Consider the following 27,497-nt stretch of genomic DNA (forward strand, 5'->3'; position numbering starts at 1 on the left):
TCAAGCTCTGCATCCACTATCAATGCTAATACCGTTGCCAGGCAGCCTGCAAGTGTCTCTTCAGTGGTGGGCTTTCCCACCATGTGTCACTGGGACAGATGATGTACGTGGGGTGCATATATATCTCTGAATCAGTGGAGGTGCATATCTATTTCTATAGTTATAAATTAGGCGTTATCTGTAGAGAGTTGAGGGGGGGATATAAGAGGATGGAAGAGGTGTCTGTGTGTGTGAAGGCTGGTGTAAATGATTGCACTTAGCCTGCAATGTGTATAAATTAAAATATTTTATCATCTAGACATGTAAATACGCACCCCATCCACGATCAGCCCATTGAATGCCCACCTGCTACATCATCTCTTAAATTCTTGGCATGCACTTACAAAACACCATGCAGCCAAAAATAGTCATTTACATGCACGTGTGTCCACATATATGAATAATGAAGACAATGAAGACAGGCAGCAAAGCACATTTTCAAAACACTTTGCTAATAAAGCATCACTAAAAATAAAGTGAATAAAGTTATTTTCACATCTGACTTATTTGTGTTTATCTTAAGCGATGCAACACTATTGGTATCTTTTTTTAAAAGGCACAAGATAACTCTAAAAATTATAACACATCTTCTATAATCTCCAAAAAAGGAAAACACTTGTTAAAACATGAATATTTACACTCTATACAACTATATTTTACTGTCTTTTTCTCTTACCATCTGGCTCTTTCACTACCTCTTCTCGCTCCTCATGACTCCTGTCTGTACTCTTCTCGATATTTTCCAACTCTGTCCAATAGTCATCCAAGGATAGGTCATCCAAGGAATCCTGGGAACTAGAGCGGTCAAATGGAGGCTTCTTGCTGGTTTGGGGGGAATTCTTTTGGTTCACTGTGCATTGGCCAGACCTGCGACTGTAAAACAAACACAGCTTGTTAACAATATTACAATAACTTGTTCACATTGTTACTACACCTCACTCTTCAATTAATGATGTACCACTATGCATCCCAAACGTTCATCCAATAGGACTCAATTTTAACACCTAAAAATTCATGTGACCCCCCCAGATGAAGATGAAAACAGAAGAGCGGACCCCTCCCCCCCATTCACTTTCTCTTCCCTCCATATCCAAAGCATGAAAGCAGCAGAAGCAGTAAACAAAGGACCCTGTATGTCAATGTGTATTCACAGACCCCAGTACTCTGCATATGTTTCCAATCTAGCAGGAAGTCCACACAGGAGGAGGAGAGGACAGACCCTATGAATATTCACCAAAGCACAGGTTCCATGTTGACTGTCATATGGGGCAGAGGTCACAGTGAAGGTCAAAAGGAAGGGAAGCAGCCCTGATATAACCACTGATGTGACCCCCATTTAGGGTCCTAACCCACAGTTTGGGCAATCCCTGATTTACAGCAAATAGAGAGGACAATAGATCAAACAGAAAAACATTACTTCCCAAATGAATTCAACCTGGAGGAAAGTCAATTCCATGAGGTAAAACATATCACCACTGAGTTCCAATTAATTTAGTTAACTTAAATGGTTATAAAAGCCCACAGAAGTGTCAGTTTAACCCTCCAAAGGCCACAAAAAGGTGGAGAGAACTGTACCAATGACAACTCTGTTGTACAAAAGAGCAGAACGCTGATATAACCAGAACTAAATATGTAAAATTTGGGCTCCCAAACTAAGTGGTTACTACAACCTGTTCCCACCCCAACCTTTTACTTCATCTGTTGCAGGTCTTTCTTAGGGGTAGGAACAATCCAGCCACTCCTACTTCACTAGTGCTGTTTCTCCAACCTATAGACAAAGTTGTTTTCCCAACTTTTGCCACAAAATAAAATGGTGATGTATGGCAAAAACTGGAAAAGGGCCCTGTTCCTGGATCAGACTTAGCAGTTTTTGAGAAACAGAACTAAGGATCACTGTTGTCCTAACATGACCCATAGTGGATGGAGCAAGTGGTAGACAGGCATACAGCTGGCAATATGACCACAAGCACATGGGGAGGGGGGAGAAGCTGTCCCCCCCCCCCCCGGTCCAATTTCTACCCATGACATGTCAATGGGACAAAGAAAACCATCTGCTAACTAGACCTACTATCCAACGTATACTGCATGCATGGAATCCCAATCAAGGAACGTATTACCTTCAAAATTTGCTCTTTGGTCCACAAGATTATCTACAGTGAAACCCCGGGATACATGGTTGACTTGATAGATCTTCCGACCAGAAACAGAACCAGAGCGTCACGTTCCTATCTGAACCTCCACTATCCAAGCTGCATTGGACTCAGATACAAATCAGCCTATGCATCCAATTTCTCCTACTTAGGTACATAAATGTGGAATGCACTACCAAAGAGTGTGAAAACGATCCATGACCATCTAAACTTCAGGCGATCATTACAAACCTGTTTTGCAAGGCCTACTCTACTGATCCAACTTAAATGCCTCAACTCTGTAATGCATCAAAACCTCATATCATAATGGACATTGTATATTCCTTAGTTCCTTGACCCTTGTTGTACTTGTATACCCTAACCTTACCTGACCCTTATTTTAAACTGTATTTGTTTAATATCTACTGGACTTGGCAATCGCCTTGACGGCATTATGTAAGCCACATTGAGCCTGCTAATGGGTGGGAAAATGTGGGATACAAATGTTACAAATAAATAAATAAATAAATAAATCCATGACACAATAGAAAGGTTGCATATTTCAGCAGTCCCCCTTACTATTCTATTCTGATCATCCATGTGGACTATCAATTATTCTGCCAGGCATGATCCTGAGCAGATCAGGGAAAAAAAATCTAAATGGTATGAAGAATATTGGTGAAAGCGAAAAAGAGCCAAGGGCACAAGTGGCATTCTCGTCTGTCCTTCCAGTCAATGGCAAAAGAAAGAGAGGCAAACATACCCCCCTAAAAATGTACATACGGCAGTGGAACGGCGTCAACAACTGGGCTTGATTTCTTGGATCATAATGTGGTATTCCAAGAAGGTGATCTGCTAACAGAGTTGTGATATACCTTATAAAGAAAAGTATCTTTGCCACTACACTCAGTGAGGGAGGTTTTAAACTAGGCTCAGCAGAGGATGGCAACTAGAATCCATAGGTCAACAAGAGACTGAAGTAACAAACAAAGTCATGGAAATGCAGAAGTGCTCAGAAATCACGTATTATGAGATCCATGAATGCTGAAGCATATACCTGATAAATATGAACCACAAGAACTCAGCAGATGAATCCGAATCTGACAACGGCCCCTGAATATCTGAACCATATTGCAACTTAATTCAGAAGTTTGAAAAACGACCCTACATTTGGCCAAGAACCTTAAGGAAAAACTATCCATCAGCTTTAACAATTCAGAATGCATAAATAAAATATTTTCCCGTGTCCAAGTGGTTCTTACAATTTTGGGCTTTAATATCAAATTAGATTGATAAATATTGAACATGTTGTATCCTTCCAATCTATACAGATCTGACATATTTCCCCCCAAAAACCCCCACATACAATTTATAATGGAAATGCACGTAAAGATATAACATCAAACAATAGCATTATCCACTAAAATGTATTGTATTGTATTCTTTGCATATCTGATTTGACTTCTGATAAATACATTTGCTGCTTCTGTATACTAAACTTTAACTATCATAATGAAAGAAAAAGTTTCGTTTTGCAGGTGGATACTCTGAACCAATATGATATAAAAGTTGGATGGATACTGGAAGACCATGAACTGGGACGGCCAATGTGGGTGGTCAGATACAAGGTGCCATTTTGACACTGAAAGCTAGGGCCTTTTCTTAGTGGTAAAATTATATCATACCTGATAATTTCCTTTCCTTTAGGCAGGCCATACCATCCTAGACAAGTATATGTTATCCTCTCCTACTAGAAGATGGAGATAGAGAAAAACTAATCTCTTCCAATGAACTTTTCTCAGTGGAAAACTCCAGTACGTAACTGCCAAAAGCAGCAGAAAGTCCTTTATAACACAGAAAAGAGCCAGCCTGCCCCCAACCGGAATCACCGAGAGGCTCAGAGCACTCTGATAATGCAAACCCATGACTCATCAACCACTGCAGCTGCCATGATTATCAAGTGAGCATCACCACTGTTGTGATATGTCTAGAAGAGATTAAAGGGCATAATATCTACACAGGTGTAAATCAGGCTGGTAACTCAAGGGACAGCACCAGTTATGGACATGACAGAAACCAAAAAACAGCATGTAAAAGAGATAAGGCCTCTAAAGGGGGACTCAACTGGATGCTGTTGAACAGTGCCACTTACAGAATCAAGCTGAAGTGGGGGAATATTAGAATTCTTGCAAGAGAAGGGAGATCAAGATGGCTGCCACAGCATGAGGACATGCTGTTCTCTCCCAAGTTGTGCTTTCATCTTACCTTTGATGAATGCCTATGCATAGGGGGAAGGTGACAACTCCCACTCATTGACTGACTATCCCTCATCTTCAACAGACACAGCGTTCTGCATACTGAAGGACGCATAAGTTCCTGTGGGCAAGGAGGAGGGCACCAGCTTTGGAAGCAAAACATTGATTAGTTCAGCCAACCCCGTGCCACCCCCTCACCCCGGAATGGAGCTGTCAGAGCAGATACCAGTAAGAGCGGAAGTGACACTGGAACAGGCAGTTCTAAGCGGGACCCTGACTAAAGATGCCGTGCGTCGAATTCCAACAGGTCTGAGCCTAGCAGTAGTGAGAATTCGGTTAACAGCTGCCATGAAGGTCAAGCCAAGGGCTTGACTCTTCAACTACCACCACTGGTTAAGCCAGCTACAGTGACATTGGACTTTGGCGCTAATGTTTAATAGAAAAAAGGCTCGCCGTGGGAACCGCGCGACCGTTACCACAGCCAACAGATCCCCAACTCACCACCTGGATCCTGAAATAGGGTGTGCACCCCCCTCTCCAACCTCCTCACCTCCCCAGCCAGAACCAACACCGCCAAACTGGAGCCGTTCTGATACAGCCAGAAGAAACGTGGCTCTCTCTTTTTTTTTCTTTTGGTGGTTGCTGCACAGACACTGCCACAAGAGAGGCTCAGGAGGGAAATAAAGGGAAAAAAAAGCCTCCAGGCAGGAGCAAGACAGGGATCCAGCACCACCAGGTATGTCTAAATTTCCTCAGGTGTGACTCAACTGGGAACCAGTCACCAACCGGACCAGGAGAAACCAACTGGAACACAGACAGAAACGAAGTATGTCCACCCACCTGCTGGAGATAGAAGATACTGAGGAACTGGGCGACTAGCATGTGGCTAGGTAGCAGTGTTCAGTTCTGGATTTTCTATCTACACCTGCTAGTCGATGGACATAACTACCCACTTGTCCTGGAATAGTGAGATAGAACGTAATGGAAAGGCGCATTAACGTTTTAACACGCGTTAACCATGTATGTGCCTACAATATCCCTATAGGTGCCTACATGGTTAGTGTGCACGCTAAGTGTAGGCATGCTAAAAATACTACAGGGCCCTAAGTACTAATACAAAGACCAAAAAAAATCTTTTTTTTTTTAAGGAAGAAAAATGCCATTTGAACACATCATGTGCGCCAAATGGCATCATACTTTGAAAACTCCATACATTGGACCAGACAAAATGCGTCCATATAGAAAGCAACTGTCTAGCAAGAGACTCTTAAGTTCACAACATATGAGAAACCTAATACATAAACACAAATACACTGGGTATATATTAATTTAATAACATTGTCCTATACATTTCAATTAGCATTGTGCTTTTCTATGATGCGATAATGATAGATAAGTTTATATATATATATATATAATTATCTATTTAAATTTAGCGTTTTTCTTTACCTGGTTTTGTCCTTTGGAATGCATGTGCATTCCAATGCCAACTGGGTTTTTTCCAAGTTTATTTATGAATTTTAGTCACAATACAAAAATAGTTATTATCATTTGATTGTAATAACAATGCAGCAGCAAAAAGCCAACAACAAGGCAAATATAACATGTAAGAGTACAAACAATTAAACAGATAGATAAGCCAGAGGAGAAGTGAAGTTGCAAAATAAAATATGGTAAGGGGGGGGATAGTGCTGTGGGTTTGGGAGAGGGAGGATACTGAAAGTGGAAATAAGAAGACATAATGTAAAAAAAAATAGTATAAGAACAGATCTCAAGAAGACGGGGATAATTGCCTAAAAGAGAACAGGTTCTTTGAAAAGAATGCAAGTAACCTTTTTTTAAAGAAACTATCTCTTCATATCCTAGAAAGAAGCATAAAAGGTTCCACCATAACATTCAAATTATTTTTCCACCATGTTAAACTGTTTAGCATTGCTGTGAGGGGTGAAGATACTGGGAATGGAGGATTTCAGTATTAGAATTTTAAATGAGAGATTGTCTGAAAGAGAAAATATTGCTTGCAGTCTAGTCCATATTGCAGACCAGTAGGAACTCAAGTTTTTGCAGTGAAATAACATATGGGCAAAGGAGCCCGCTACTGCCTGACAAGACCAACATAAATCAGATTGTTTGCAAGGCAGCTTAGCTAATTTTACTGGAGTCCATATGTTTTGTGTAAAACAAAATAAGAGGAATGAAGCTGCAGAAAGAGATGGTCACAATTTTTTTAATGTTGGTCACCGCAGGGGGATGGTTGGAAGAACAGAAATTTATTCCAACTTGGTTATTTATTTATTTAGATTTTGCTCACACCTTTTTCAGTAGTAGCTCAAGGTGAGTTACATTCAGGTACACTAGGTATTTCCCTGTCCCAGAAGGGCTCACAATCTAATTTTTTTTTTTTTTTACCTAAGGCAATGGAGGGTTAAGTGACTTCCCCAAGATCACAAGGAGCAGCAGATGGATTTGAACCGGGCACCTCTGTATGTCAAGAATGGTGCTCTAACCACTAGGCCATTCCTCCACTCCCTCCAAATTTATAAGCAAGCCTTTACATGAAGTCCATGGTGAAAAGAACACTAGACTTTGTGGACACTCTCCCACCAGAGCAGGCCGCAGAGCTTCGTCAGCTCGCTACAAAGCAGAAGTAGTGCAGGACATACCTTTTGACATTTTCAATGTTGTGTCCACGCACTCTACTTTTGGTGTGGGGATGCGTAGAGTCTCATGGCTGCATATCTCTGACCTCGAACCAGCACTTCAGGAGACATTGGTGGATGTTCCGTGCCGAGGAGATAACCTTTTGGGGGACAAAGTGGTGAATGTTGCAGACCTCATTAAGAAGCATTCTGACACCATTAAGTCCCTCTCTTGGCAACCTCCTTTTGTGTCCACCTCCTCTCAGAGGTATTTGGCAGGACCTAGAAAGAGAACCCACTACTCTCAAAGATGTAGGTTTACTCCTTCTTCCTGTCCTTCTCAACAGGCCCAGCCTGTTCCCCAGTCAAAGCAGATGATGAGCTTCTGACTGGATCCGGGAGAGCAAAGCCGCTATCCCAGTAGCTGTTCTGGATGGCGTACCAGTAGAGGAGAGGCTGAATTTTTTTCCAAGCAAGGCAGCCCCTTGTAACCGCCAACTGGTGGTTTCTTCAAACTGTTCACCATGGTTATGCATTCAATTTCAGGATGCTTCCATGGGCACCCTTCTCCCCATAATTCAGGCAATCGATTGGATGGGCTCTCTGGGCTTAAAGCATGCCTATACTTAAATTCAGATACTTCACAGTCAAGCTGGGCTGACTCTGGCGGGTCATGTCATGGCTCGGTGTCAGAGCCATGGCTGCATTGGTATCCCACCTGAGGTCAGCCTCTTTTGAGGAGATTTACAAGGCTGCAATGTGGTCTTCAATCCACACATTCAAATCTAACTACTGCCTTGAGCAGAATACTCGCTATGACAACAAGTTTGGTCAGAGAGTACTGCAGGGAGCGGAGGAGTAGACTAATGGTTATTGCAATGACCTTAGATCCTGGTGACCTGAGTTCGATTTCTACTGCAGCTCCTTGTAATATTGGGCAAGTCACTTTCCCTCCATTGCCCCAGGTACAAAAAAAGTTAGATAGTGAGCCCTCTTTCCCTCCGTTCCCCAGATACAAAAGTTAGATTGTGAGCCCTCTAGAGAAAGAGAAAGTACCTGAATATAATGTGTACAACGCTGCATATGTCTAGTAGCACTATAGAAATGATTAGTAGTAGTAGTTGTAGAATCTGTTGGGTATCTAGAATCCAGCTTTACCCTCCTAGGTCCATTATTTCATTTCCAGGCTGCATCTTCACAACCAGTTGAATATAGTTTCAGGTTGACTGGTTTCTTAGGCCTTGCTATTGCAAGTCCCTATTATCTTAGCATTGTTGTTTTCAGTGAACCTGGTAGCTAGGGATTTCCAGTTGTGAGAATGATTGGCCTGCTTCTCCTTGGAGAAATCGACGTTACTTACCTGTAGCAGGTGCCCTCTGAGGACAGCAGGCCAATTATTCTCACAAACCCTCATTACTCCCCTTGGAGTTGCCTTTTCCTGCTATGTTATTAGACTGCTGGTCCTGCATTCACACATCATGTGGAAAGGCACCCACATACGCATGGCGGGATACTGCCAAAGGCCTCTTAAAGCAACAGTACGCTGCACAGCATCCACACCAGGCTCAGTCAGATGATGTCACCCAGCTGTGAGATTAATTGGCCTTTTTTCTTCTGAGAACACCTGCTACAGATAAGTAACTTCACTTGTTTACCAGTTTGTTTAATATGTTGTATTTGGATAGATTTAGATTTTTTTGACACACAGTTCCCTGGAATGCATTCAGGTTCCAAGGGGGGAGCACCTAGTACTAGCCACACAGTGAAGGGGCCCTTCCTGCTGCATGTTTAAAAGTGCTCTGTCCATTTACTGCTGACATAGATGTAACCCTCACCTTAAGGATTTTAACATAGCCTGCTATGCCTCATCCCACCATGCCTAGCCTTGCCCTGCTTCAGCCTCCCCAAACAGCTGTGCCACCCACCGCCTACGCATGCCATGCAAATTTTACTTGCAACCTTACTTATCTGCACCACTGACTCTGTACAACTTGGCATTCAGAGCGAGGGGATTAATGTGTATATTAATGAGAAGAAAGAATTGAGTTCCTTGAATTACATCAGAAGAGCACATGTAGCTAATTCAACAAAGCAGGGATAAGCAGGATACAGAGTTCTTTTTATCTTTTTAAATAAGAAGTTGAATTGCAATTAAATACACACTACTGTTCAAAGACCACTAATTCCCCAATGTTTATTTTCAGCACTTGAGGTCAAATTCATACACGTCTTTCCCTCCATGTAGGAAGTGTTATATATGCAAATTTCTCAATTGCTTTGAATTTGACAAAGTCTGTTTGGGTTTTTTTTAGAAGGGAAAGTGTATGTTCCTATTCTGGGAGTCAGTGTTCGCCATGCTTTTTTTTTTTCAGGCTGTTGCAGACATTCTAGGGATGGAATGAAATTGACTCTGTTAACATTAGAGTGTTTAGGATACTCCAGTGGGCAGTATCCGAGTGGTACATCATTAGGACTATCCTAGGTCTTGCCCCATCCTTGGCCACCTTTAAATCTAGACTGAAAGCCCACCTCTTTAACATTGCTTTTGACTCGTAACCACTTGTAACCACTCACCTCCACCTACCCTTCTCTCTTCCTTCCTGTACACATTAATTGATTTGATTACTTTATTTTTTGTCTATTAGATTGTAAGCTCTTTCAGCAGGGACTGTCTTTCTTCTATGTTTGTGCAGTGCTGCGTACGCTTTGTAGCGCTATAGAAATGCTAAATAGTAGTAGTAGTTGTAGTAACAGCTAGTAATAGGTGAGAATCTATTTGCTGTCTAAAATAATTAGGAACAAGCAAAAAACAGCCCAGTTTGCTAAAAAATGAAATGGGCGCTAGCAAGGCTATCATGTAATGGCAATTATGTTTTTAAGTGAACCGCAATTCTCCCCTCACCTCCAATCCATCCATTCTCCTCTGCCCTGCCCCCCTCCATGTCCCGTGATTCTCCCCTCGCCTCCCATCCCATCCATATCCAGCGATTTGCTTCTGCCCTGCCCTCCCATCCATGTCCAGCGATTCTCCCCTCCCTCCATGGCCAGTGACTCTGTCCCCTTCCTGCCGCCCTTCCTTTAAGATGTGCACCTTACCCGAGGTTACAGCGGCGGCAGGCAGGCAGGGCTTGCGTCACCTCCAGCCTTCCCCTTGCCTTCCCTCTCAGTGTCCCGCCCTCCTCTGACATCATTTCATCTTTACGCGAGGGCGGGACACTGAGAGGGAAGGGAACACTGGAGGCAAGTTGACGTCAGTATGCTGTTACAAACCCAGACAGCCATCCAGAGAAGCAGAGGTACAAATTATTATATAGATTTGGTAACTGCAGCAAAGAATTAAACAAGTGAATTTTTGCCTGCAACATAGGTCTATGATTTATAAGTTTATTATTTATATTCCGCTTTTACCCAAGGTGAGGTACAATGAAAACATACATATTTAAAACAATGTACAATTAAAACACAAATGTACAGCCAAAGAAACAACTACAACAAAGGTCCAAAGAATCCAGCTTATCCAAGGACTGTTCCATATGTTGCCCTGAACAGATGACATTTTACCACTCTTTTAAACGTTGAGGTATCTTTTTAGCAGCCACATTGTCATATGTAAATGATTCCACTCCCTTGGCACGGTAATCAAGTAGGTACTACGCCTAGTCTCTTCCAACGAGAAAGATCATCAATCAGGAACTGCAAGTAAGTTGGAATTTACAGAATGCAAAGAACAGACAGGCTGATAAACTTGTAAGGACGACTTCAAATAATAAGAGGAATAATACAATGCCTGATGTACCAACCACATCATCTTGATTTGCTGTGATACATTATATGGCAAAGATCTGTATCTTCTTGCCCTGAAAGAACTGTACTTGATTTATGATCCATACCCCGATATTTTAATTCTTTGATGCCACGTGGGCCGAGTGAATTGTGATATTCAGATTTAAATCAGTCTTCTGACATTGATCTGTGAGAAGCATTCAGTGAATTAGTCTCAAGTGTTGGTATATTGTACTAGGGTCTTATTTGTTTGGCAAGAGACACTTGCTTTTTGAATTGCAGTGACCAGGTTTCCAATTAGCTCTGAATGTTCATGATTGTGTAATGAAGATGTGATCAGCCCCCTTGTAAAAGAGAACATTGAAAGAGATGATTAAAGAGTGATGGATTTCAGCATAGGTCTTGGATGTGTCTATAAATGTTGCTTTTCAGTACCAGCCTTTTTTTTTTTAACAGGTCAATGAGAACTTAGATTTAGAACTCCAATTTCCAACTGCAATCATTTTACAGGATTTCTCATACTTAACACCCCCCCCCCCCCCCAATAATCACCAGTATGTAAAGATACGTGTTATTTTTTTTTTTCTTTCCCTGAAGCAAAAGCATTTCACTATTCATGAACATCCCTTAAAAAAAAAAAATCCTATTTCACTGTTTAAAAAAACAAAACAAAACAGAAAGCCTGTTTATATTTGGTATTGTTTTTGCTTTTAACTACATCAAATTCCATCTGGAGCCATTCTGTGGTTTCTGTATTGCCACAAATCACTAAAAAATGTGCTTTCAGTCCTGTGCAGAGCAAATTTGCTATGCATTTGCAAATGTAGTCATGAACTAAAGATTTTACATAACAGTTTTCCATGGGCATGGTTTATTCTGTTATGATAATACAAACTCAGTAAATACATCCAATTCTTTTAGAGAATATGCATTTTTTAAAGATTAAGGGCCCTGTTTACTAAGCCGTGCTAGCATTTTTAGCGCGCACTAAAAATTAGTGCACGTTAACGCTAAAGACACCTATAGGATGTCTCTAGCATTAGCGAATGCTAAAAATGTTAGAGCACCTTAGTAAACAGGGCCCTACGTTTTGACACTGCTTTGATAGATGAATAGTAAGTACTCGAGGGGGGTGTCTACATACAAAAGAAAGCTTCCCTAGATTCTTCTAATCCTGCAAACTACCACCCTGCATCTAATCTTTATTTCCTATCCAAACTCACTGAAAAAGTGGTTTATGCACAACTCCTCTCTCATGTAGAACAAGCCCTGGTTCTTCATCCCTCTCAAGCAGGTTTTCATCAACATCATAGCACAGAGACAGTTATCACCTCCTTACTCGGAGATCTTCATTCCATACTTGATAGTGGTGACTTTGTTCTGATTATTTCTTTAGATCTTTCCGCTGCTTTTGACCTGGTCGATCATTCTCTTCTGCTCACATGGTTTGCTAGTATTGCCCTTTCTGGAACAGTTCTGGACTGGCTCTCGACTTTTTTGCAAAACCACTCATTCTCTGTCTGTTCTAAAAGAGGATCCTCAGCTCATTACTCCCTAGCTTGTGGAGTGTCACAAGGCTCTATTCTCTCACCTCTACTTTTTAACATCTTCATTAATCCATTAGACACCTTGATCCAGTCCTTCAATATCAAGGCTTTTCTATACGCTGGCTCTAGAGGCTATGATGGATGAGGCTAACTTGGATTTAGACGTGGTTATGGAGATTTGGCTCATGACTGGGATATGGGTATAATGGACTAGTAAGCTCGACTCAGAAGAGAGACCTTGGGGTGTTGGTGTCTGAGGATCTAAAGGTGAAGAAATAATGCAAAAAGGCGACGGCCGTGGCCAGAAGGATGCTAGGCTGCTTAGAGAGAGGTATAACCAGCAGAAGAAAGATGTTGATGCCCCTTTACAAGTCATTGGTGAGGCCCCACTTGGAGTATTGTGTTCAGTTTTGGAGGCTGTATCTTGCTAAAGATGTAAAAAGACTGGAAGCGGTACAAAGAAAAGCTACAAAAATGGTATGGGATTTGAGCTGCAAACCGTATAAGAGACTTGCTGACCTGAACATGTATATCTTGGTGGAAAGGAGAAACAGGAGTGACATGATACAGACGTTCAAATGTTTGAAAGGTGTTAATCTGCAAATGAACCTTTTTCAGAAACAGGAAGGCGGTAGAACTAGAGGACATGAATTGAGGTTGAAGGGGGGCAGACTCAGGAGTAATGTCAGGAAGTATTTTTTTATGGAGAGGGTGGTGGATATGTGGAATGCCCTCCTGTGGGAGGTGGTGGAGATGAAAACGGTAATGGAATTCAAACATGCATAGGATAAACACAAAGGAATCCTATTTAGAAGGAATGGATCCATGGAATCTTATCATAGATTAGGTGGCACCGCCGGTAATTGGGAAGCGAAACCAGTGCTGGGCAGACTTCTATGGTCTACGTCCTGATTGTGACTGGATAAGGATGGGCTGGAGTGTAAATTTTAAGGGGTTTCAACGTTAGCTTTAGAACTTAGTACAAGAACAGTGCTGGGCAGACTTCTACAGTCTATGTCCTGAGAATGGCAAGGACAAATCAAACTCAGGTATAAACTATTGCATACCATGTAAAATTAGTTTATCTTGTTGGTCAGACTGGATGGACCGTACAGGTCTTTACCTGCCGTCATTTACTATGTTACTATGTAATCTCCTCAGGACAGCACAGGAAGAAAGGGTGGAGAAGTTGCATTACATGCTAAAAGTAATATTAAAGCAACAGAAGTTCAGGGTATACAGGATAAGGAGATGACATATGGGTTAATCTGGAAAGAAGTGGACAAAGATTTAATTGAAGACACTCACAGTATAGTTGTAAAAGAGAACGACTAATAGTTTATACTTTATTGAGAACTTACTATACCACTCAACTGACACACAGAACAGGATAAATACAGAGCAAGAAGGGAATGCCAATGTTTAAAAGGACAATATATACACAGAAATCAGTTATGAAAAATAGGCAGGAGAGAGATAAGGTTCCAGCGGACCACTGCAAAACATCACAAGAGGACATCAGGTTGGGGATATGATGTGCTTGGTTAAACAAACAAGTTTTCAGGTCAGCTTTAAGAGTCTTCAAGGACAAGTTAGTACTGAGGTCCATAGGTAGGCCATTCCAGGTGGAGGGGGCCAAAAATTATAAAGCAGTATGTCTAGTGGTCTCGTACCAAGCAGCTTTAGGATTGGGTTTAACCAAGCAGTGACTGGTTAGGGATCTGAGGGGTCTGCTGGGGCAGTAAGGTATAGTAAGGCTCAACAGATAGCTCAGGATGCCACAACTCAAAGCTTTGAAGGTAAGAACTGCAATCTTATAGATAATTCTCTGTTTAACTGGTAGCCAATGGTGGTTCTTAAGAAGGAGGGTGACACAATCTGTGTGACGCGTATGGCATAAAAGGTGACATTTTGAAGTATTTGAAGCCTTTTTAGTGAATATCCAGGCAAACCTGCATAAACTATATTATAATAAACTAATCTGGTCATAAAAAAGAAAGAACACAAGTGTGAAAGGTATCATGGGAGAAAAGGTGACAAAATCAGACGCAACTGTTGAAACGCAAAAAAATACAAGATCTGGACAAGGCTGAAATTTGGGGCAGGAAAGATAAATCAGAATCCCAAATGATGCCGAGGTAGCAAAAGCTTTCAAGTGGACTAATCAACGAACCAAAAAGTGATAATGGAATACAGGGTTGAGGCAAAGGGCCCATTAACCAACAAGTGACAGTTTTATCTTTATTAAGAAGTAGTCTGTGTGCACTAAGCCAGTTTTCTACTTGGTTAAGGCAAGCTTGAAGGGGGCCTAAATCTGGGAAATGAGTCAGTAGGAAAGATCAGAAGAATGTTCTCTGCATAAAAATAAGACAAAGTCCCAGATGACTGGATTAGTGCTGCAAGGGGACTAAGAAATAGGTTGAACAAGAGCGGTGACAATACAGAACCTTGGGGGACTCTACAGTGGAGTTGTCATTTCTACGATATCCCATCATGGGTACAGATTTAAAAAGAGTGCCGAGACAAAAATCACATGAACCATGACAGGACTGTGCCAGTGATCCCCAGGGAAGTAAGATGTGACAGGAGCAAGGCGTGATCCACAAGATCAAAGGCAGTGGATAAGTCAAGAGATACTACAAGAACAATACGTTTATCAAGATGAGAATGTACTTCACTAAGCAAGGCTGTTGTTATGGTCTCAGTACTGTGGTGTGGTCTAAATCCTGACTGCCTAGGTGATTTCAACATGCTGGATGTTGACTGGGACATCCCTGTTGCAGTGTTATCCTTCTGGCTTTTTCCATCACTTTTTCTACCAGTATGGTCACCTTAAGATCATCAGATATGATAACCCCCCAAGTCCTGCACTTCTTTTGTGCACAAAAGTACTTCACCCCATGTACCATAAACTTGAATTTTTTTTCATGAAATCTTCCAAATTCTAGACTATTTTTCAAGCTTAACTACAACCCTCCTCATGATATCCACATTATCCAGAGTGTCTACTCTATTGCAAATGATGATACTGCAGATTTTGGTATTATCTGCAAAAACGCAGACCTTACCAGTTACACCTTCCACCATATTACTTACAATAGAGTCCGACCGAATCCAGGATCTTCGATTTCTGCCAAAGCCAAAATCTACAACTGAAATTGGCCCCTCGTCCCTCTCCCAAGTCAACCCCTCTGGCAGCAGCCCCCCCTCCTCCATAGGCAATACCTTAGGGAGGCCTGGTGCTCTAATGTTGTCTTTGGGGGCAGGAATGAATCCCATTCATTCCTGCCCCAAGCCACTGCTCCACTACAATGATTGCCGAGACTGCAGCGGGAGGTCCTGGCAGCTATTTTGCGATTGGAACCAGCATGGGAAGGCATGGAGAAATTAGACCTTACCTACTAATTTGCTTTCCTTTAGTCCCTCCGGACTGGCCCAGGGTTGGACACAACCCATCAGTCCAACCGTGGGCCGGTCCGGAGGGACGCTAAGGAATTTGTGATTGGACCTCTCATGGCAGTCTCACGAGGCTGTCATGGGAAGTCTCTGCAGCCATTCTAATCAGAACTAGTATTATCTGATGAATCCAACGAATTAGCAAAAGTTGCTGTTGTCTTCCATGCAATCATAAGATCTTTATCTTTAAATAACCATGGGTATACCCACTGTTGTTTATAATCTTCCTATTCAAATATACATGTGCATATACTCTCACTGTTCAGGTGCACACAAACACATACACATTCCCTCTCTTTTGGTGCTGTGCCTCTCATATACTACTCCCACCTCTGTTGGATTACTGGATTTTATCAAATCGACTCCTATCCTGTTTAACCTTCCATTGCCTACTGTAGAGTCGTTTCGATACTTGTGTATAGTAATAGATTCTCAACTTTCCTTTGATCTCAAGTCTCACAGGTTGTCAAAAAGGGTTTCTTTTGGCTCTACCAGCTCCGTTCTATTAGATTTCTGGATTTCGCAACTATATATGATTCATGCATATATTATTTCTAGATTAGACTATTGTAATGCTGTGTGTATGCTGGTATTTCTCAATATAATTTCGTCATTTACAAACCCTCCAGAATTCAGCAGCACATTTACTATTTGGAGCAAAGTACTACAACCATGTTACTCCTTTACTAATTCAACTCCACCGGTTACCAATAAAACAAAGAATCCAGTTCAAAAGTTTGGTTGTTACTCTTAAAGTTTTACATTTTAGAAGCCCCCTTTACCTGGATTCCTTAGTTATTCCATATACACCAACACATAGTCTTGTTATGATTTTATCACCAATGGCAATTTGTTCCATTCCGAGGGGCCGGCCACAGAGAAAGTATCAGCTCTGGTGATTGCCAGATGCAAATGTCATAGGTTTGGCACAACAAGCGCACAAGCACTTGCTGACCACAGTAACCTCGATGGCACATACCACTGCAGAACGCTTTTCAAATAAAAAGCACAGTCACGGTACAGTCCTAAATGTACCAACAGTAATTTAAATTTCAACCTTTACACCACAGTAAGCCAGCGCAACTGCCCTATCAGGGGGGAAACATGCTGAAATTTAGAAAGATACCCCGTCTCCCCCACCAAACCGACCACCCTGCTCCAAACAGGCTTCCTGTGCTCCCCTCACAAAGGGCCCTGGTGGTCCAGTGGGACCCTTGGTCAGGCAAGAACCTCACCCCTGGGGTCAGCCCTGGTGGTCATGGTGGACCCCTGGCCAGACCCCATCCCCCACCCCAGAAGTCAGTCCTGGTGGTCCAGTGGGGCCGCTGACCTGGCCAGACACCCTGCCCCAAAGTCGGCCCTGGTGGTCTAGGCTCCTGCTTTGGCAGCCTAGGCTCCTGACTAGCATATCTCTAGACAGCAGGAAGGAGGGAACAGGCATTCTTCCCTCCTCCCTCCTGGGCAGGGTAATCAAAATGGCAGCCCCTGTCCCGCCCAGTGCATTCTAGGATGAACTGGACGGTGCCTAACTACCAAATAACACCAAATACTACCTTATTTGGTAGTTAGGCCCCACCCAGTGCATCCCAGAATGCATTAGGCGGAGCAGGGTGCCACTATTTTGCTGATGCCACCCAGGAGGGAGGAGGGAAGGATACCTGCTCCCTTCTCCCTGCTATCTAGAGGTCTGGCCAGGCCATGGGTCCACTGGACCACCAGGGCCTTTTGTGAGGGGGGCCAAGAGGGGATTTTTTTGCTTAAAGGCAGGGGGGGGACCACCCGATGTTCAGTGGGGAAGGGAAGAGGAGTAGGGGGGGGACGCTAGGGTTGCCAACCATATCCAGATTCACCTGGGCTTACCCCATTGCATGCAGGGACTTATGATTCTGATTTCCCCATTGGATTCCCTAAGAAAAGCAAGGTTACAAGTCTCTGCATTCATTGGGATAAGCCCAGGACTGGATCAAACTTGTCGGGCAAATCTGAATCAAACTGGCAATCCTGAGGGTCGCCCGATGTTCAGTGGGGGGGGGGAGGATGAGGGGGAGTGATGTTCATGGGGGAAGAAGAGTTGGAGAGAGATTCAGGCCAGGGCTTCTTTTTTTTTTTCCCCTGACAGGAAAATCAGCGCAGAATAGTTATTTATTTAGATTTCTTATAGCTTTCAGTAGTAAGTAACTCAAGGTGAGTTACATTCAGGTACGAGCATTTCTCTGTCCCTGGTGGACTCACAACCTAATTTTGTACCTGATGCAATGGAGGGTTAAGTGATTTGCCCCAGATCACAAGCAGCAGCAGTGGGATTTCAACCGGCCACCTCTGGATGTCAAGACTGGTGCTCTAACCACTAGACTACTCCTCCACTGTGAGCAGCTAATTAACAGTGAACAACTAATACTACAATTTTAACTATTCTGAGCATGCCATGGTAATTTACAGCACTAGAATCAGGGTAGAATTTGCTTTTACTAGAAAAGGCAGTATATCAAGTTTTAAATAAACATAAACAAAGTTCTTGCATTTGCTGCCAGCTCTTTTTTGACTGTAAAAGACCATTTACACTTCCTCTAGTCCTTTTATATTCCCACCCCTTCTCTCCTCTTTCCACTGGCTCTCCAAAGCCTCATGCACAGTTTAACATCAGCCCCTCTCCTTCCAGTTACTACAGCAGCTTTCTCAATGGCTGAATCCTACCACAGTCTGTACTGGAAGAGGGCAGGACTGGAGAGCTAGAGGACTAAACTCTGAAAACTATCCCGAAGCCTTAGCCATTCTCCTGCTTTGAGAGACACAATTTCATATCTTGGTAGGGGTGGGAGGGGACGTGGCAATCTTAGCCTCCTCAGTCCTAAACCCATCTATCGGGGCCCCTGTGAAGAAACAGTGTGTTTTAAGTCTGTAGAAATCCCTTTATTTATTCTTGAAGTGCATTTCTCTAGTTTGGCCAGCAGGAGGTGCATGATATGTTTTAAGCTGTTACAAAGAACTGACCTTTCCCCTTCTTTAGTTAACACAGATAAAGGATGTGCCTGTAGTTTTTGAATGTTGTCGTTCTGGGCTCTGAATGGCCAGGAGTTTGAAATTACCCAGCAGCTGCTGGTTGTTGCTTTAGTCTTAGCTAGGAAGAAAAGAGAGCAGGATCTCTTTGCTGAGGTTCAGTAAACAAACAGTTATATGTCCTGATCTTCCCAGGTACTTTTTAGAAAGTAAGCAAATTTTTATTTATTTGTTGCATTTATATCCCACATTTTCCCACCTACAGTGGGGGAAATAAGTATTTGATCCCTTGCTGATTTTGTAAGTTTGCCCACTGACAAAGACATGAGCAGCCCATAATTGAAGGGTAGGTTATTGGTAACAGTGAGAGATAGCACATCACAAATTAAATCCGGAAAATCACATTGTGGAAAGTATATGAATTTATTTGCATTCTGCAGAGGGAAATAAGTATTTAATCCCTCTGGCAAACAAGACCTAATACTTGGTGGCAAAACCCTTGTTGGCAAGCACAGCGGTCAGACGTCTTCTGTAGTTGATGATGAGGTTTGCACACATGTCAGGAGGAATTTTGGTCCACTCCTCTTTGCAGATCATCTCTAAATCATTAAGAGTTCTGGGCTGTCGCTTGGCAACTCGCAGCTTCAGCTCCCTCCATAAGTTTTCAATGGGATTAAGGTCTGGTGACTGGCTAGGCCACTCCATGACCCTAATGTGCTTCTTCCTGAGCCACTCCTTTGTTGCCTTGGCTGTATGTTTTGGGTCATTGTCGTGCTGGAAGACCCAGCCACGACCCATTTTAAGGCCCTGGCGGAGGGAAGGAGGTTGTCACTCAGAATTGTACCGTACATGGCCCCATCCATTCTCCCATTGATGCGGTGAAGTAGTCCTGTGCCCTTAGCAGAGAAACACCCCCAAAACATAACATTTCCACCTCCATGCTTGACAGTGGGGACGGTGTTCTTTGGGTCATAGGCAGCATTTCTCTTCCTCCAAACACGGCGAGTTGAGTTCATGCCAAAGAGCTCAATTTTTGTCTCATCTGACCACAGCACCTTCTCCCAATCACTCTCGGCATCATCCAGGTGTTCACTGGCAAACTTCAGACGGGCCGTCACATGTGCCTTCCGGAGCAGGGGGACCTTGCGGGCACTGCAGGATTGCAATCCGTTATGTCGTAATGTGTTACCAATGGTTTTCGTGGTGACAGTGGTCCCAGCTGCCTTGAGATCATTGACAAGTTCCCCCCTTGTAGTTGTAGGCTGATTTCTAACCTTCCTCATGATCAAGGATACCCCACGAGGTGAGATTTTGCGTGGAGCCCCAGATCTTTGTCGATTGACAGTCATTTTGTACTTCTTCCATTTTCTTACTATGGCACCAACAGTTGTCTCCTTCTCGCCCAGCGTCTTACTGATGGTTTTGTAGCCCATTCCAGCCTTGTGCAGGTGTATGATCTTGTCCCTGACATCCTTAGACAGCTCCTTGCTCTTGGCCATTTTGTAGAGGTTAGAGTCTGACTGATTCACTGAGTCTGTGGACAGGTGTCTTTCATACAGGTGACCATTGCCGACAGCTGTCTGTCATGCAGGTAACGAGTTGATTTGGAGCATCTACCTGGTCTGTAGGGGCCAGATCTCTTACTGGTTGGTGGGGGATCAAATACTTATTTCCCTCTGCAGAATGCAAATAAATTCATATACTTTCCACAATGTGATTTTCCGGATTTAATTTGTGATGTGCTATCTCTCACTGTTACCAATAACCTACCCTTCAATTATGGGCTGCTCATGTCTTTGTCAGTGGGCAAACTTACAAAATCAGCAAGGGATCAAATACTTATTTCCCCCACTGTATTTGCAGGCTCAATGTGGCTTACATAATGCAGTAGTGGCAGTCACAAATACTGGCATGAACAGTTATGTTTAGTTAGTGTTATAATTGATCCTTCAGTTACCTTGTTTGCCGATTGTACATTTTTGTCCACTGTTCAAGTTCTGACAATAAACATTTTCAGTTTGTTGACTCTTACTGTCTGGACTTATAAAGAATCTGATGGTTTGTATGTTGAGTCTGTGAGTGCTTTCTGGGAACTGTGGGACCACTGGGAGTGTGGCCTCCAATAACCTAGAAATCACTGGGGGTAATTTGAGAGGGGGAGACTCACCCAGAGGCAGTTGTGACCCAGTCAGTGGGAGGAGGGTGCTAGTGTAGAGCACCAGCGCCAGGTGCAGGCGGACCCGAGCTGTGCTAGGGATAGACCCTCTAAGTGGTGATGGGGTAACCCCAGGTGGGTGGCTAGGCATTTCGTGACAGCCCCCCTAAACTTTTTGGCCCTAGGAACATGCCTAGTTTGCTTATGCCTTAATCTGACTCTGCTCCTGTGCAAGGTAAGGTATTTAAATGTCTCTATCATATCTTTCCTATCCTGCTTCTCCTCTAGGGCATAACTGTTTAGATTTTAAAAGTCTAATCCCATGTATTTTATGACGGAGACCAATTATTTTAGTGGCTTCCTTCTGACCTGATTCTATCTAGTTTGTAGCCTTTTGAAGGCAGACTCTGCAGGACTGCACACAGGACTCCAATTTAGGCCTCTCCAGAGACCTATACATAGGCATCCATATTACCTCCTTTTTCCAGTATCCCATTCCTCTTCCCTGTGCACCTGAGCTTCTTCCTCTATCTACCTGTCTGTCTACCTCATCAGCACTCCCACATCCTTTCCTCTTTTATGCTTAGATCACCCCCCCCCCCCCATACTGCCCCATTCCCTTGGGTTTTACATTATTTTAGCATTAAACCTTAGCTTGCAAATCTCAGACCACTCCTCAAACTGCTACGCCCCCCGTTATGTTTTTTACACCTTCCAGGATGTCTACCCTGTTGCATATTGCAGTAACATCCAAGAAAACACACAAAAAAACCTTTCCCAAATGGTCTCCCCACAATATAGCTTGTAGAACTGTTGAAAAGAACTGGACAAAGAGCAGAGCCCTGCAGTACCCTACTGGTAATGCCCCCGTCCCAGGAATAATCTCCAATTATCACTACCCTTTGTTATCTTCCATTCAGCCGGTTTCTAAACCAGCGAATTGCTTCAGTGGCCCTACTAAGGATGCTGTTTATTCTGGATATGTGGAACTATGTCAAACAGCTTGCTGGAATTACTGTACTATAGGATTAAACCGAGGAGGAATGTTCACAAGGCAAAACCATTTGTAAAAAAGGAAAATGAACCAATTTTTAGACTGGTTCAGGTCATTTCACATGTTACTTGGTTCTTCAACCCGGCCTTTATAGCAGTGGTGTAGCTATGGAGGGCCACGGGGGCCCAGGCACCCGAAATTGGCTCTGGGGCCTCCGGTTTGGCTGGCGGGGGTCCATGACCCCAACCAGCTAAAGCGTTTTATCTGTCCCACGCTGCTGGTCTCACACTTGCTTCTTCTCCTGTTTTCAGCACGCCGTGCACTGCACGCTCGTGTTAATGAAACCGAGTATGCGTGAGCATGCTTAGTTTCATGAAAACGAGAGTATGCATGGCACGACAGGAAACAGGAAAGGAGGCAAGTGCGAGACCGGCGCGGGACACAATTAGCTCTACTAATTCACGAGCTACGGTGCGCATATTGGTAAGTTCACTAACCTCACAGTAAAGACTTTTTTTCTATGCGATAACTGCTGAGAAAGGTCCTCGCCCTCAACAGTTAGCACCCCAGGCTTTGTATTTATCATACAGTAATGGGAGCACTCATAGTATGGAAAATGATGGTAAGCTTTAGCGCATTTTAGTAACCAGTCCCCAGAGTATGCATAAAATTGATTTAATGCATTTGAACTTATATATTAAAGTTGATCTGTGCATGTTAAAACACTTCTAGTCAAACACAAATGTGTCAAACTGGAAAAAAAAGTCTGAAAATTTGAGAAAAAGAAAATCAAAGATCTGAAAAAACAAACAAAAATGTCCTTCCACTATATACAGTTTCTAACTGTAGATTTTAACTGACAAAAACCAATGAGTCACTGTGGATGCAAAAAAAACAAAAAAATTAAAAATAGGTGTTTATTAACTAAACATCATAAAGACCCCACTTCCCCTAGCATTCTCTCACTCCTCTCCTGTCTTGTCCTGTATCCTCTACTCTGTAAAAGCGACACAAAACACACATTATTTGATTTTACTGGAAAAGGTACACTGGAATGGTACCTGTGGCGCCGAAAACATTCACACACACACACCAATTTTCTGTACCTGTACTCTCAAAAAACCTCTAATTAGCTGAAAAATAAACACCTAATTTTATCATTTCAAAAACACCTAAGAATAGAAGCCATAATTACATAGAATTCCTGGTTAATCTTGGAGTTTCTAGAATACCATCTCAAGCCATTCTGAAGAAAATTCAAGACAAATTCTCTAAAAGCTGCCTGATCAATCCAATTTATCTTAGCTTCTTATTCAATTAAAATGTTCCAGGAAACTGTAAGCCATCAACCATTGAGAGAGACGATGAACAAACACACAATACAGAAGACACAGCTTTCACATGGTCGATGCAGCATTTTGGGAGCATTATTTCTACTGAATGCATTTTTCAATGTGTCAGCCGTTGTTTTACCATGCTATTTTCTTCTTCTTCTTCTTTTTTTTAATGGCATAGAACTAATAATATATATATTACTGGGGATAAATATTTAAACTAGAAGAACAGATCCCAAAACTATATCACAAAAAACGTTCTTCCTTTAAAATATTTAATTTCTTTTATTACAATACATATATCACATAAAACCACTTATGCTGTGTAAGTTCCGGAACTTGCCCAGTCACACCCTTCACTTCACCACCCATTCACATAAACCTTGTATGGGCACATTTCTATATATCCATAATCTGTGTACATGCTCCCCAATTGTTGATTCCTCAATTTCAAATCTTCCACTTGTGTCTTAGATATCGTCCTTAAAGGTTCAAATTATAGTCCTTTTAAATCATAAAAATCTTCTAAATCACATCAAGCAGGAGCACAGTGTTCACAACAAAGTCTCTCCAGCACTCTTCTTGGAGTAGTGTTAGTTCAGCAGAGTGAATCAGTGCAGTGTGTCAAGGGCTTCCTGGAATTTACATACTGTTTCCAGACTTTAAGCACCTTCTAACTCTTCACACCTTCTCTCTTTTGTTCCTCAAATTTGTTCCTCAAAGGTTCCTATAATTTGAACCTTTAAGGACGATATCTAAGACACAAGTGGAAGATTTGAAATTGAGGAAACAACAATTGGGGAGCATGTACACAGATTATGGATATATAGAAATGTGCCCACACAAGGTTTATGTGAATGGGTGGTGAAGTGAAGGGTGTGACTGGGCAAGTTCCGGAACTTACACAGCATAAGTGGTTTTATGTGATATATGTATTGTAATAAAAGAAATTAAATATTTTAAAGGAAGAACGTTTTTTGTGATATAGAACTAATAAGCCACTCAAAGACGCACAAAAGAAGTAAAGTGACTTAAACCCCAACACCCTTTGAGGGAGATGCAGAAAGGCTTTCAGTACAGCCGCGCACAGATATCCGAGTGGCTTCTACCTTCAGCATAATAGCATTGAAGGCAGCAAGTTAATTATATGCACATTTTTTCTGTGTGGCGAATCTGCAGCAAGAATGGGGGGAGGGGGGGATGCCAGACACAGGCGCACAAGGTTTTGTGGCAGGGGCACAGCCAGACCTCCAACGGGGAGGGGGCACATTTTCCCCCTCCTCCGGCTGCATGAGGGTACCTTGGCTGGCGGGGGTCCCCAACCCCCGCCAGCTGAAGCATTTGTCCTGCGCTGGTCTCGCACTGCCTGTCCTGTTCTCAGTCACACAGTGCACACTTGTTTTAATGAAACTGAGCATATGCATGAAGTGTCGCTCATGCTCAGTTTCACTGAAATTAGTGCGCACAGTGCGGTGTGACTAAGAAGAGCAGGGTAGGCAATGCAGCGAAACCAGTGCGGGACAAACACTTCAGAAAGCGGGGGTTGGGGGCCCAAGGCCCCCAGTAGCTATGCCGCTGTTTTGCACTAAGCGCAGTTTCTTGTGTGCGTGTCTTAATTATAATTAACAGTGAGAATGCACATTGACGCCTGTTCTTCAGCGCCTACATATATGCCTTTCAAAGTATGTCTGCCCTTGAGAGTCTCATATTTAGGCGCAGACAAACAGGCACTGATGGGTGCTTTCACTTAATGCTAGAAAATGCAGGGTTATGTGCTTGAGTCACAAGAGTCCAAGGGAATGGTACAATATAGGGGGTGAAGTGCTTCTGAGTACAAAGGAAGACTGGGACTTGTGGGTGATTGTGTCTGATGACCTTAAAGTTTCCAAACAGGTAGAAAAAGCGACAGTCATAGCCAGAAGGATGCTTGGGTGCATAAGAAGGATGCCCAGCAGGACAAAAAGAGGCGATAGTGCTCTTGTATAAGTCTTTGGTGAGGCCCAATTTAGAGTATTGTGTGCAAGTCTGGAGACCGCACTTACAGAAAAATATAAACAGGATGGAGTCGGTACAGAGGGCGGCTACAAAATTGGTAAGTGGTCTTGGACATAAAACATATAGGGACAGGCTTATGAACCTCAACATGTGTATGCTGGGAGATAGGAGATAGTAACATAGTAAATGAGGGCAGATAAAGACCTGAACGGTCCATCCAGTCTGCCCAACAAGATAAATTCATTTTACATGGTATATGATACTCTATATGTATACCCGAGTTTGATTTGTCCTTGCCTTTCTCAGGGAACATACTGTAAAAGTCTGCCCAGCACTGTTCTTGTACTAAACGTTCTGAATCTAACATTGAAGCCCCTTAAAATTTACAATTTACACTCCAGCCCATCCATATCTATTCAGTTATAATCAGGGTGTAGACTGTAGAAGTCTGCCCAACACAGCTTTTGCTTCCCAATTACCGGTGTCGCCACCCAATCTCTGCTAAGATTCCGTAGATCCATTCCTTCTAAACAGGATTCCTTTGTGTTTATCCCATGCATGTTTGAATTCCATTACCGTTTTCATCTCTACCACCTCCTGCGGGAGGGCATTCCATGTATCTACCACCCTTTCCGTGAAAAAAAATACTTCCTGACATTACTCCTGAGTCTGCCCCCTTCAACCTCAATTCACGTCCTCTAGTTCTACCGCCTTCCCGTCTCTGGAAAAGGTTCGTTTGCAGATATATATGGTGCAGCAAGATAAAAGGAACGGAGTTTGGAGTTAGCGGTGGAGGAGAAGGGTGCAGATAAGAGAGATTTACCCAGTGAACGGAGTTCCCGGGGAGGAGTGTAGGGAGAGATGAGAGTGGAGAGGTACTGAGGAGCTGCAGAGTGAATGCACTTATAAGTCAATAAGAGGAGTTGGAAATGTATGCGGAAACGGATAGGGAGCCAGTGAAGTGACTTGAGGAGAGGGCTAATATGAGCATAGCGACACTGGTGAAATATAAGTCGTGTGGCAAAATTTTGATCAGATTGAAGAGGAGAGAGATGGCTAAGTGGGAGACCTGTGAGAAGCAAGTTGCAATAGTCTAAGCGAGAGGGGATAAGATTGTGGATAAGGGTTCTGGTAGTGTGCTCAGAAAGGAAAGGGCGAATTTTGGTGATATTATAGAGAAAAATGATAGATTTTAGCAGTCTGCTGAATATGTGCAGAGAAGGAGAGAGAGGAGTCGAAGATGACCCCAAGGTTACAAGCTAATGAGACAGGGAGGATGAGAGTGTTATCCACAGAAATAGAGATATGATAGAGACGTTTAAATATCTCAGGGGCATTCATGTACAGGAAGTGAGCCTTTTTCAAATGAAGGAAAACTCTGGAATGAGGGGGTATACGATGAAGTTAAGCGGAAATAGGCTTAGGAGGAAAGGAATCTAAGAAAGAATTTGTTCATGGAAAGGGTGGTAGAAGCATGGAATGACCTTCCCAGTAGAAGTCATGGAAACGAGGACTGTGTCATAACTTAAGAAAGCATGGGACAAGCATATGGGATCCATTAGGAAAAGGAAGAGTTAGTGGTTACGGAGGATGGTCAGACTGGATGGGCCATTTGGCCTTTATCTGCCGTCATGTTTCTATGTTCGGACATGCACATGTGTTTGCTAGTCATCTGCCTTTAAAACTTGCACAGGCTTCCTTCAGCTTGCATAATAAGCAGCACTTTAGTGTGAAAAGACAGACAAGAAATCTGTTCTGCAAAACCTTCTACGCTACCCTGGACCATAGTTGTTAATTTCTCGCATTGTGCACGCTTCAAAAATGGGCAGCATACTCTCTGCATAGCACAGAATATCTAAAGTGGCTCATTAGCATACATTTTAATACAATTTGCGGCTGTGTTTTTCGCACGAGTTATCACCTGTGCACAAGACCTCTCTGTATTGCTTGGCGTATAGAACAGGCTTTCAACCATCGGTGACCCTGCAGCTAAGGCCGCAATTGCTTTCTGCATAGACCCCTTTGAAAGCTATGTGGTCGCCACAGTAATCCATGGAAATGCCGAGAGAAATAGGTCAAACACAAAAAAAAGTTGTTGGCGGCTCCTTTTTATTACTAGATTAGTGTGTGGTGCGACACGAGTCCAGCAAAGCTGACTACCTGTAACTTGTTCA

The 27,497-nt window shown here is 42.8% G+C and overlaps 1 protein-coding gene across 1 annotated transcript in view; it reads right to left on the reverse strand.

Annotated features, from left to right (window-relative positions):
- The window catches only part of LOC115465802 (rho GTPase-activating protein 18-like), a 247,204-nt gene that overhangs the window by 156,079 nt on the left and 63,628 nt on the right, over positions 1 to 27,497 (reverse strand). Inside the window, 1 exon segment of the mRNA XM_030196531.1 lies at positions 716 to 912. Within this exon segment, the coding sequence (XP_030052391.1) occupies positions 716 to 912 (197 nt within the window).

This window comes from Microcaecilia unicolor, chromosome 3, assembly GCF_901765095.1.
Source record: "Microcaecilia unicolor chromosome 3, aMicUni1.1, whole genome shotgun sequence".
Taxonomy (NCBI): Eukaryota; Metazoa; Chordata; class Amphibia; order Gymnophiona; family Siphonopidae; genus Microcaecilia; species Microcaecilia unicolor.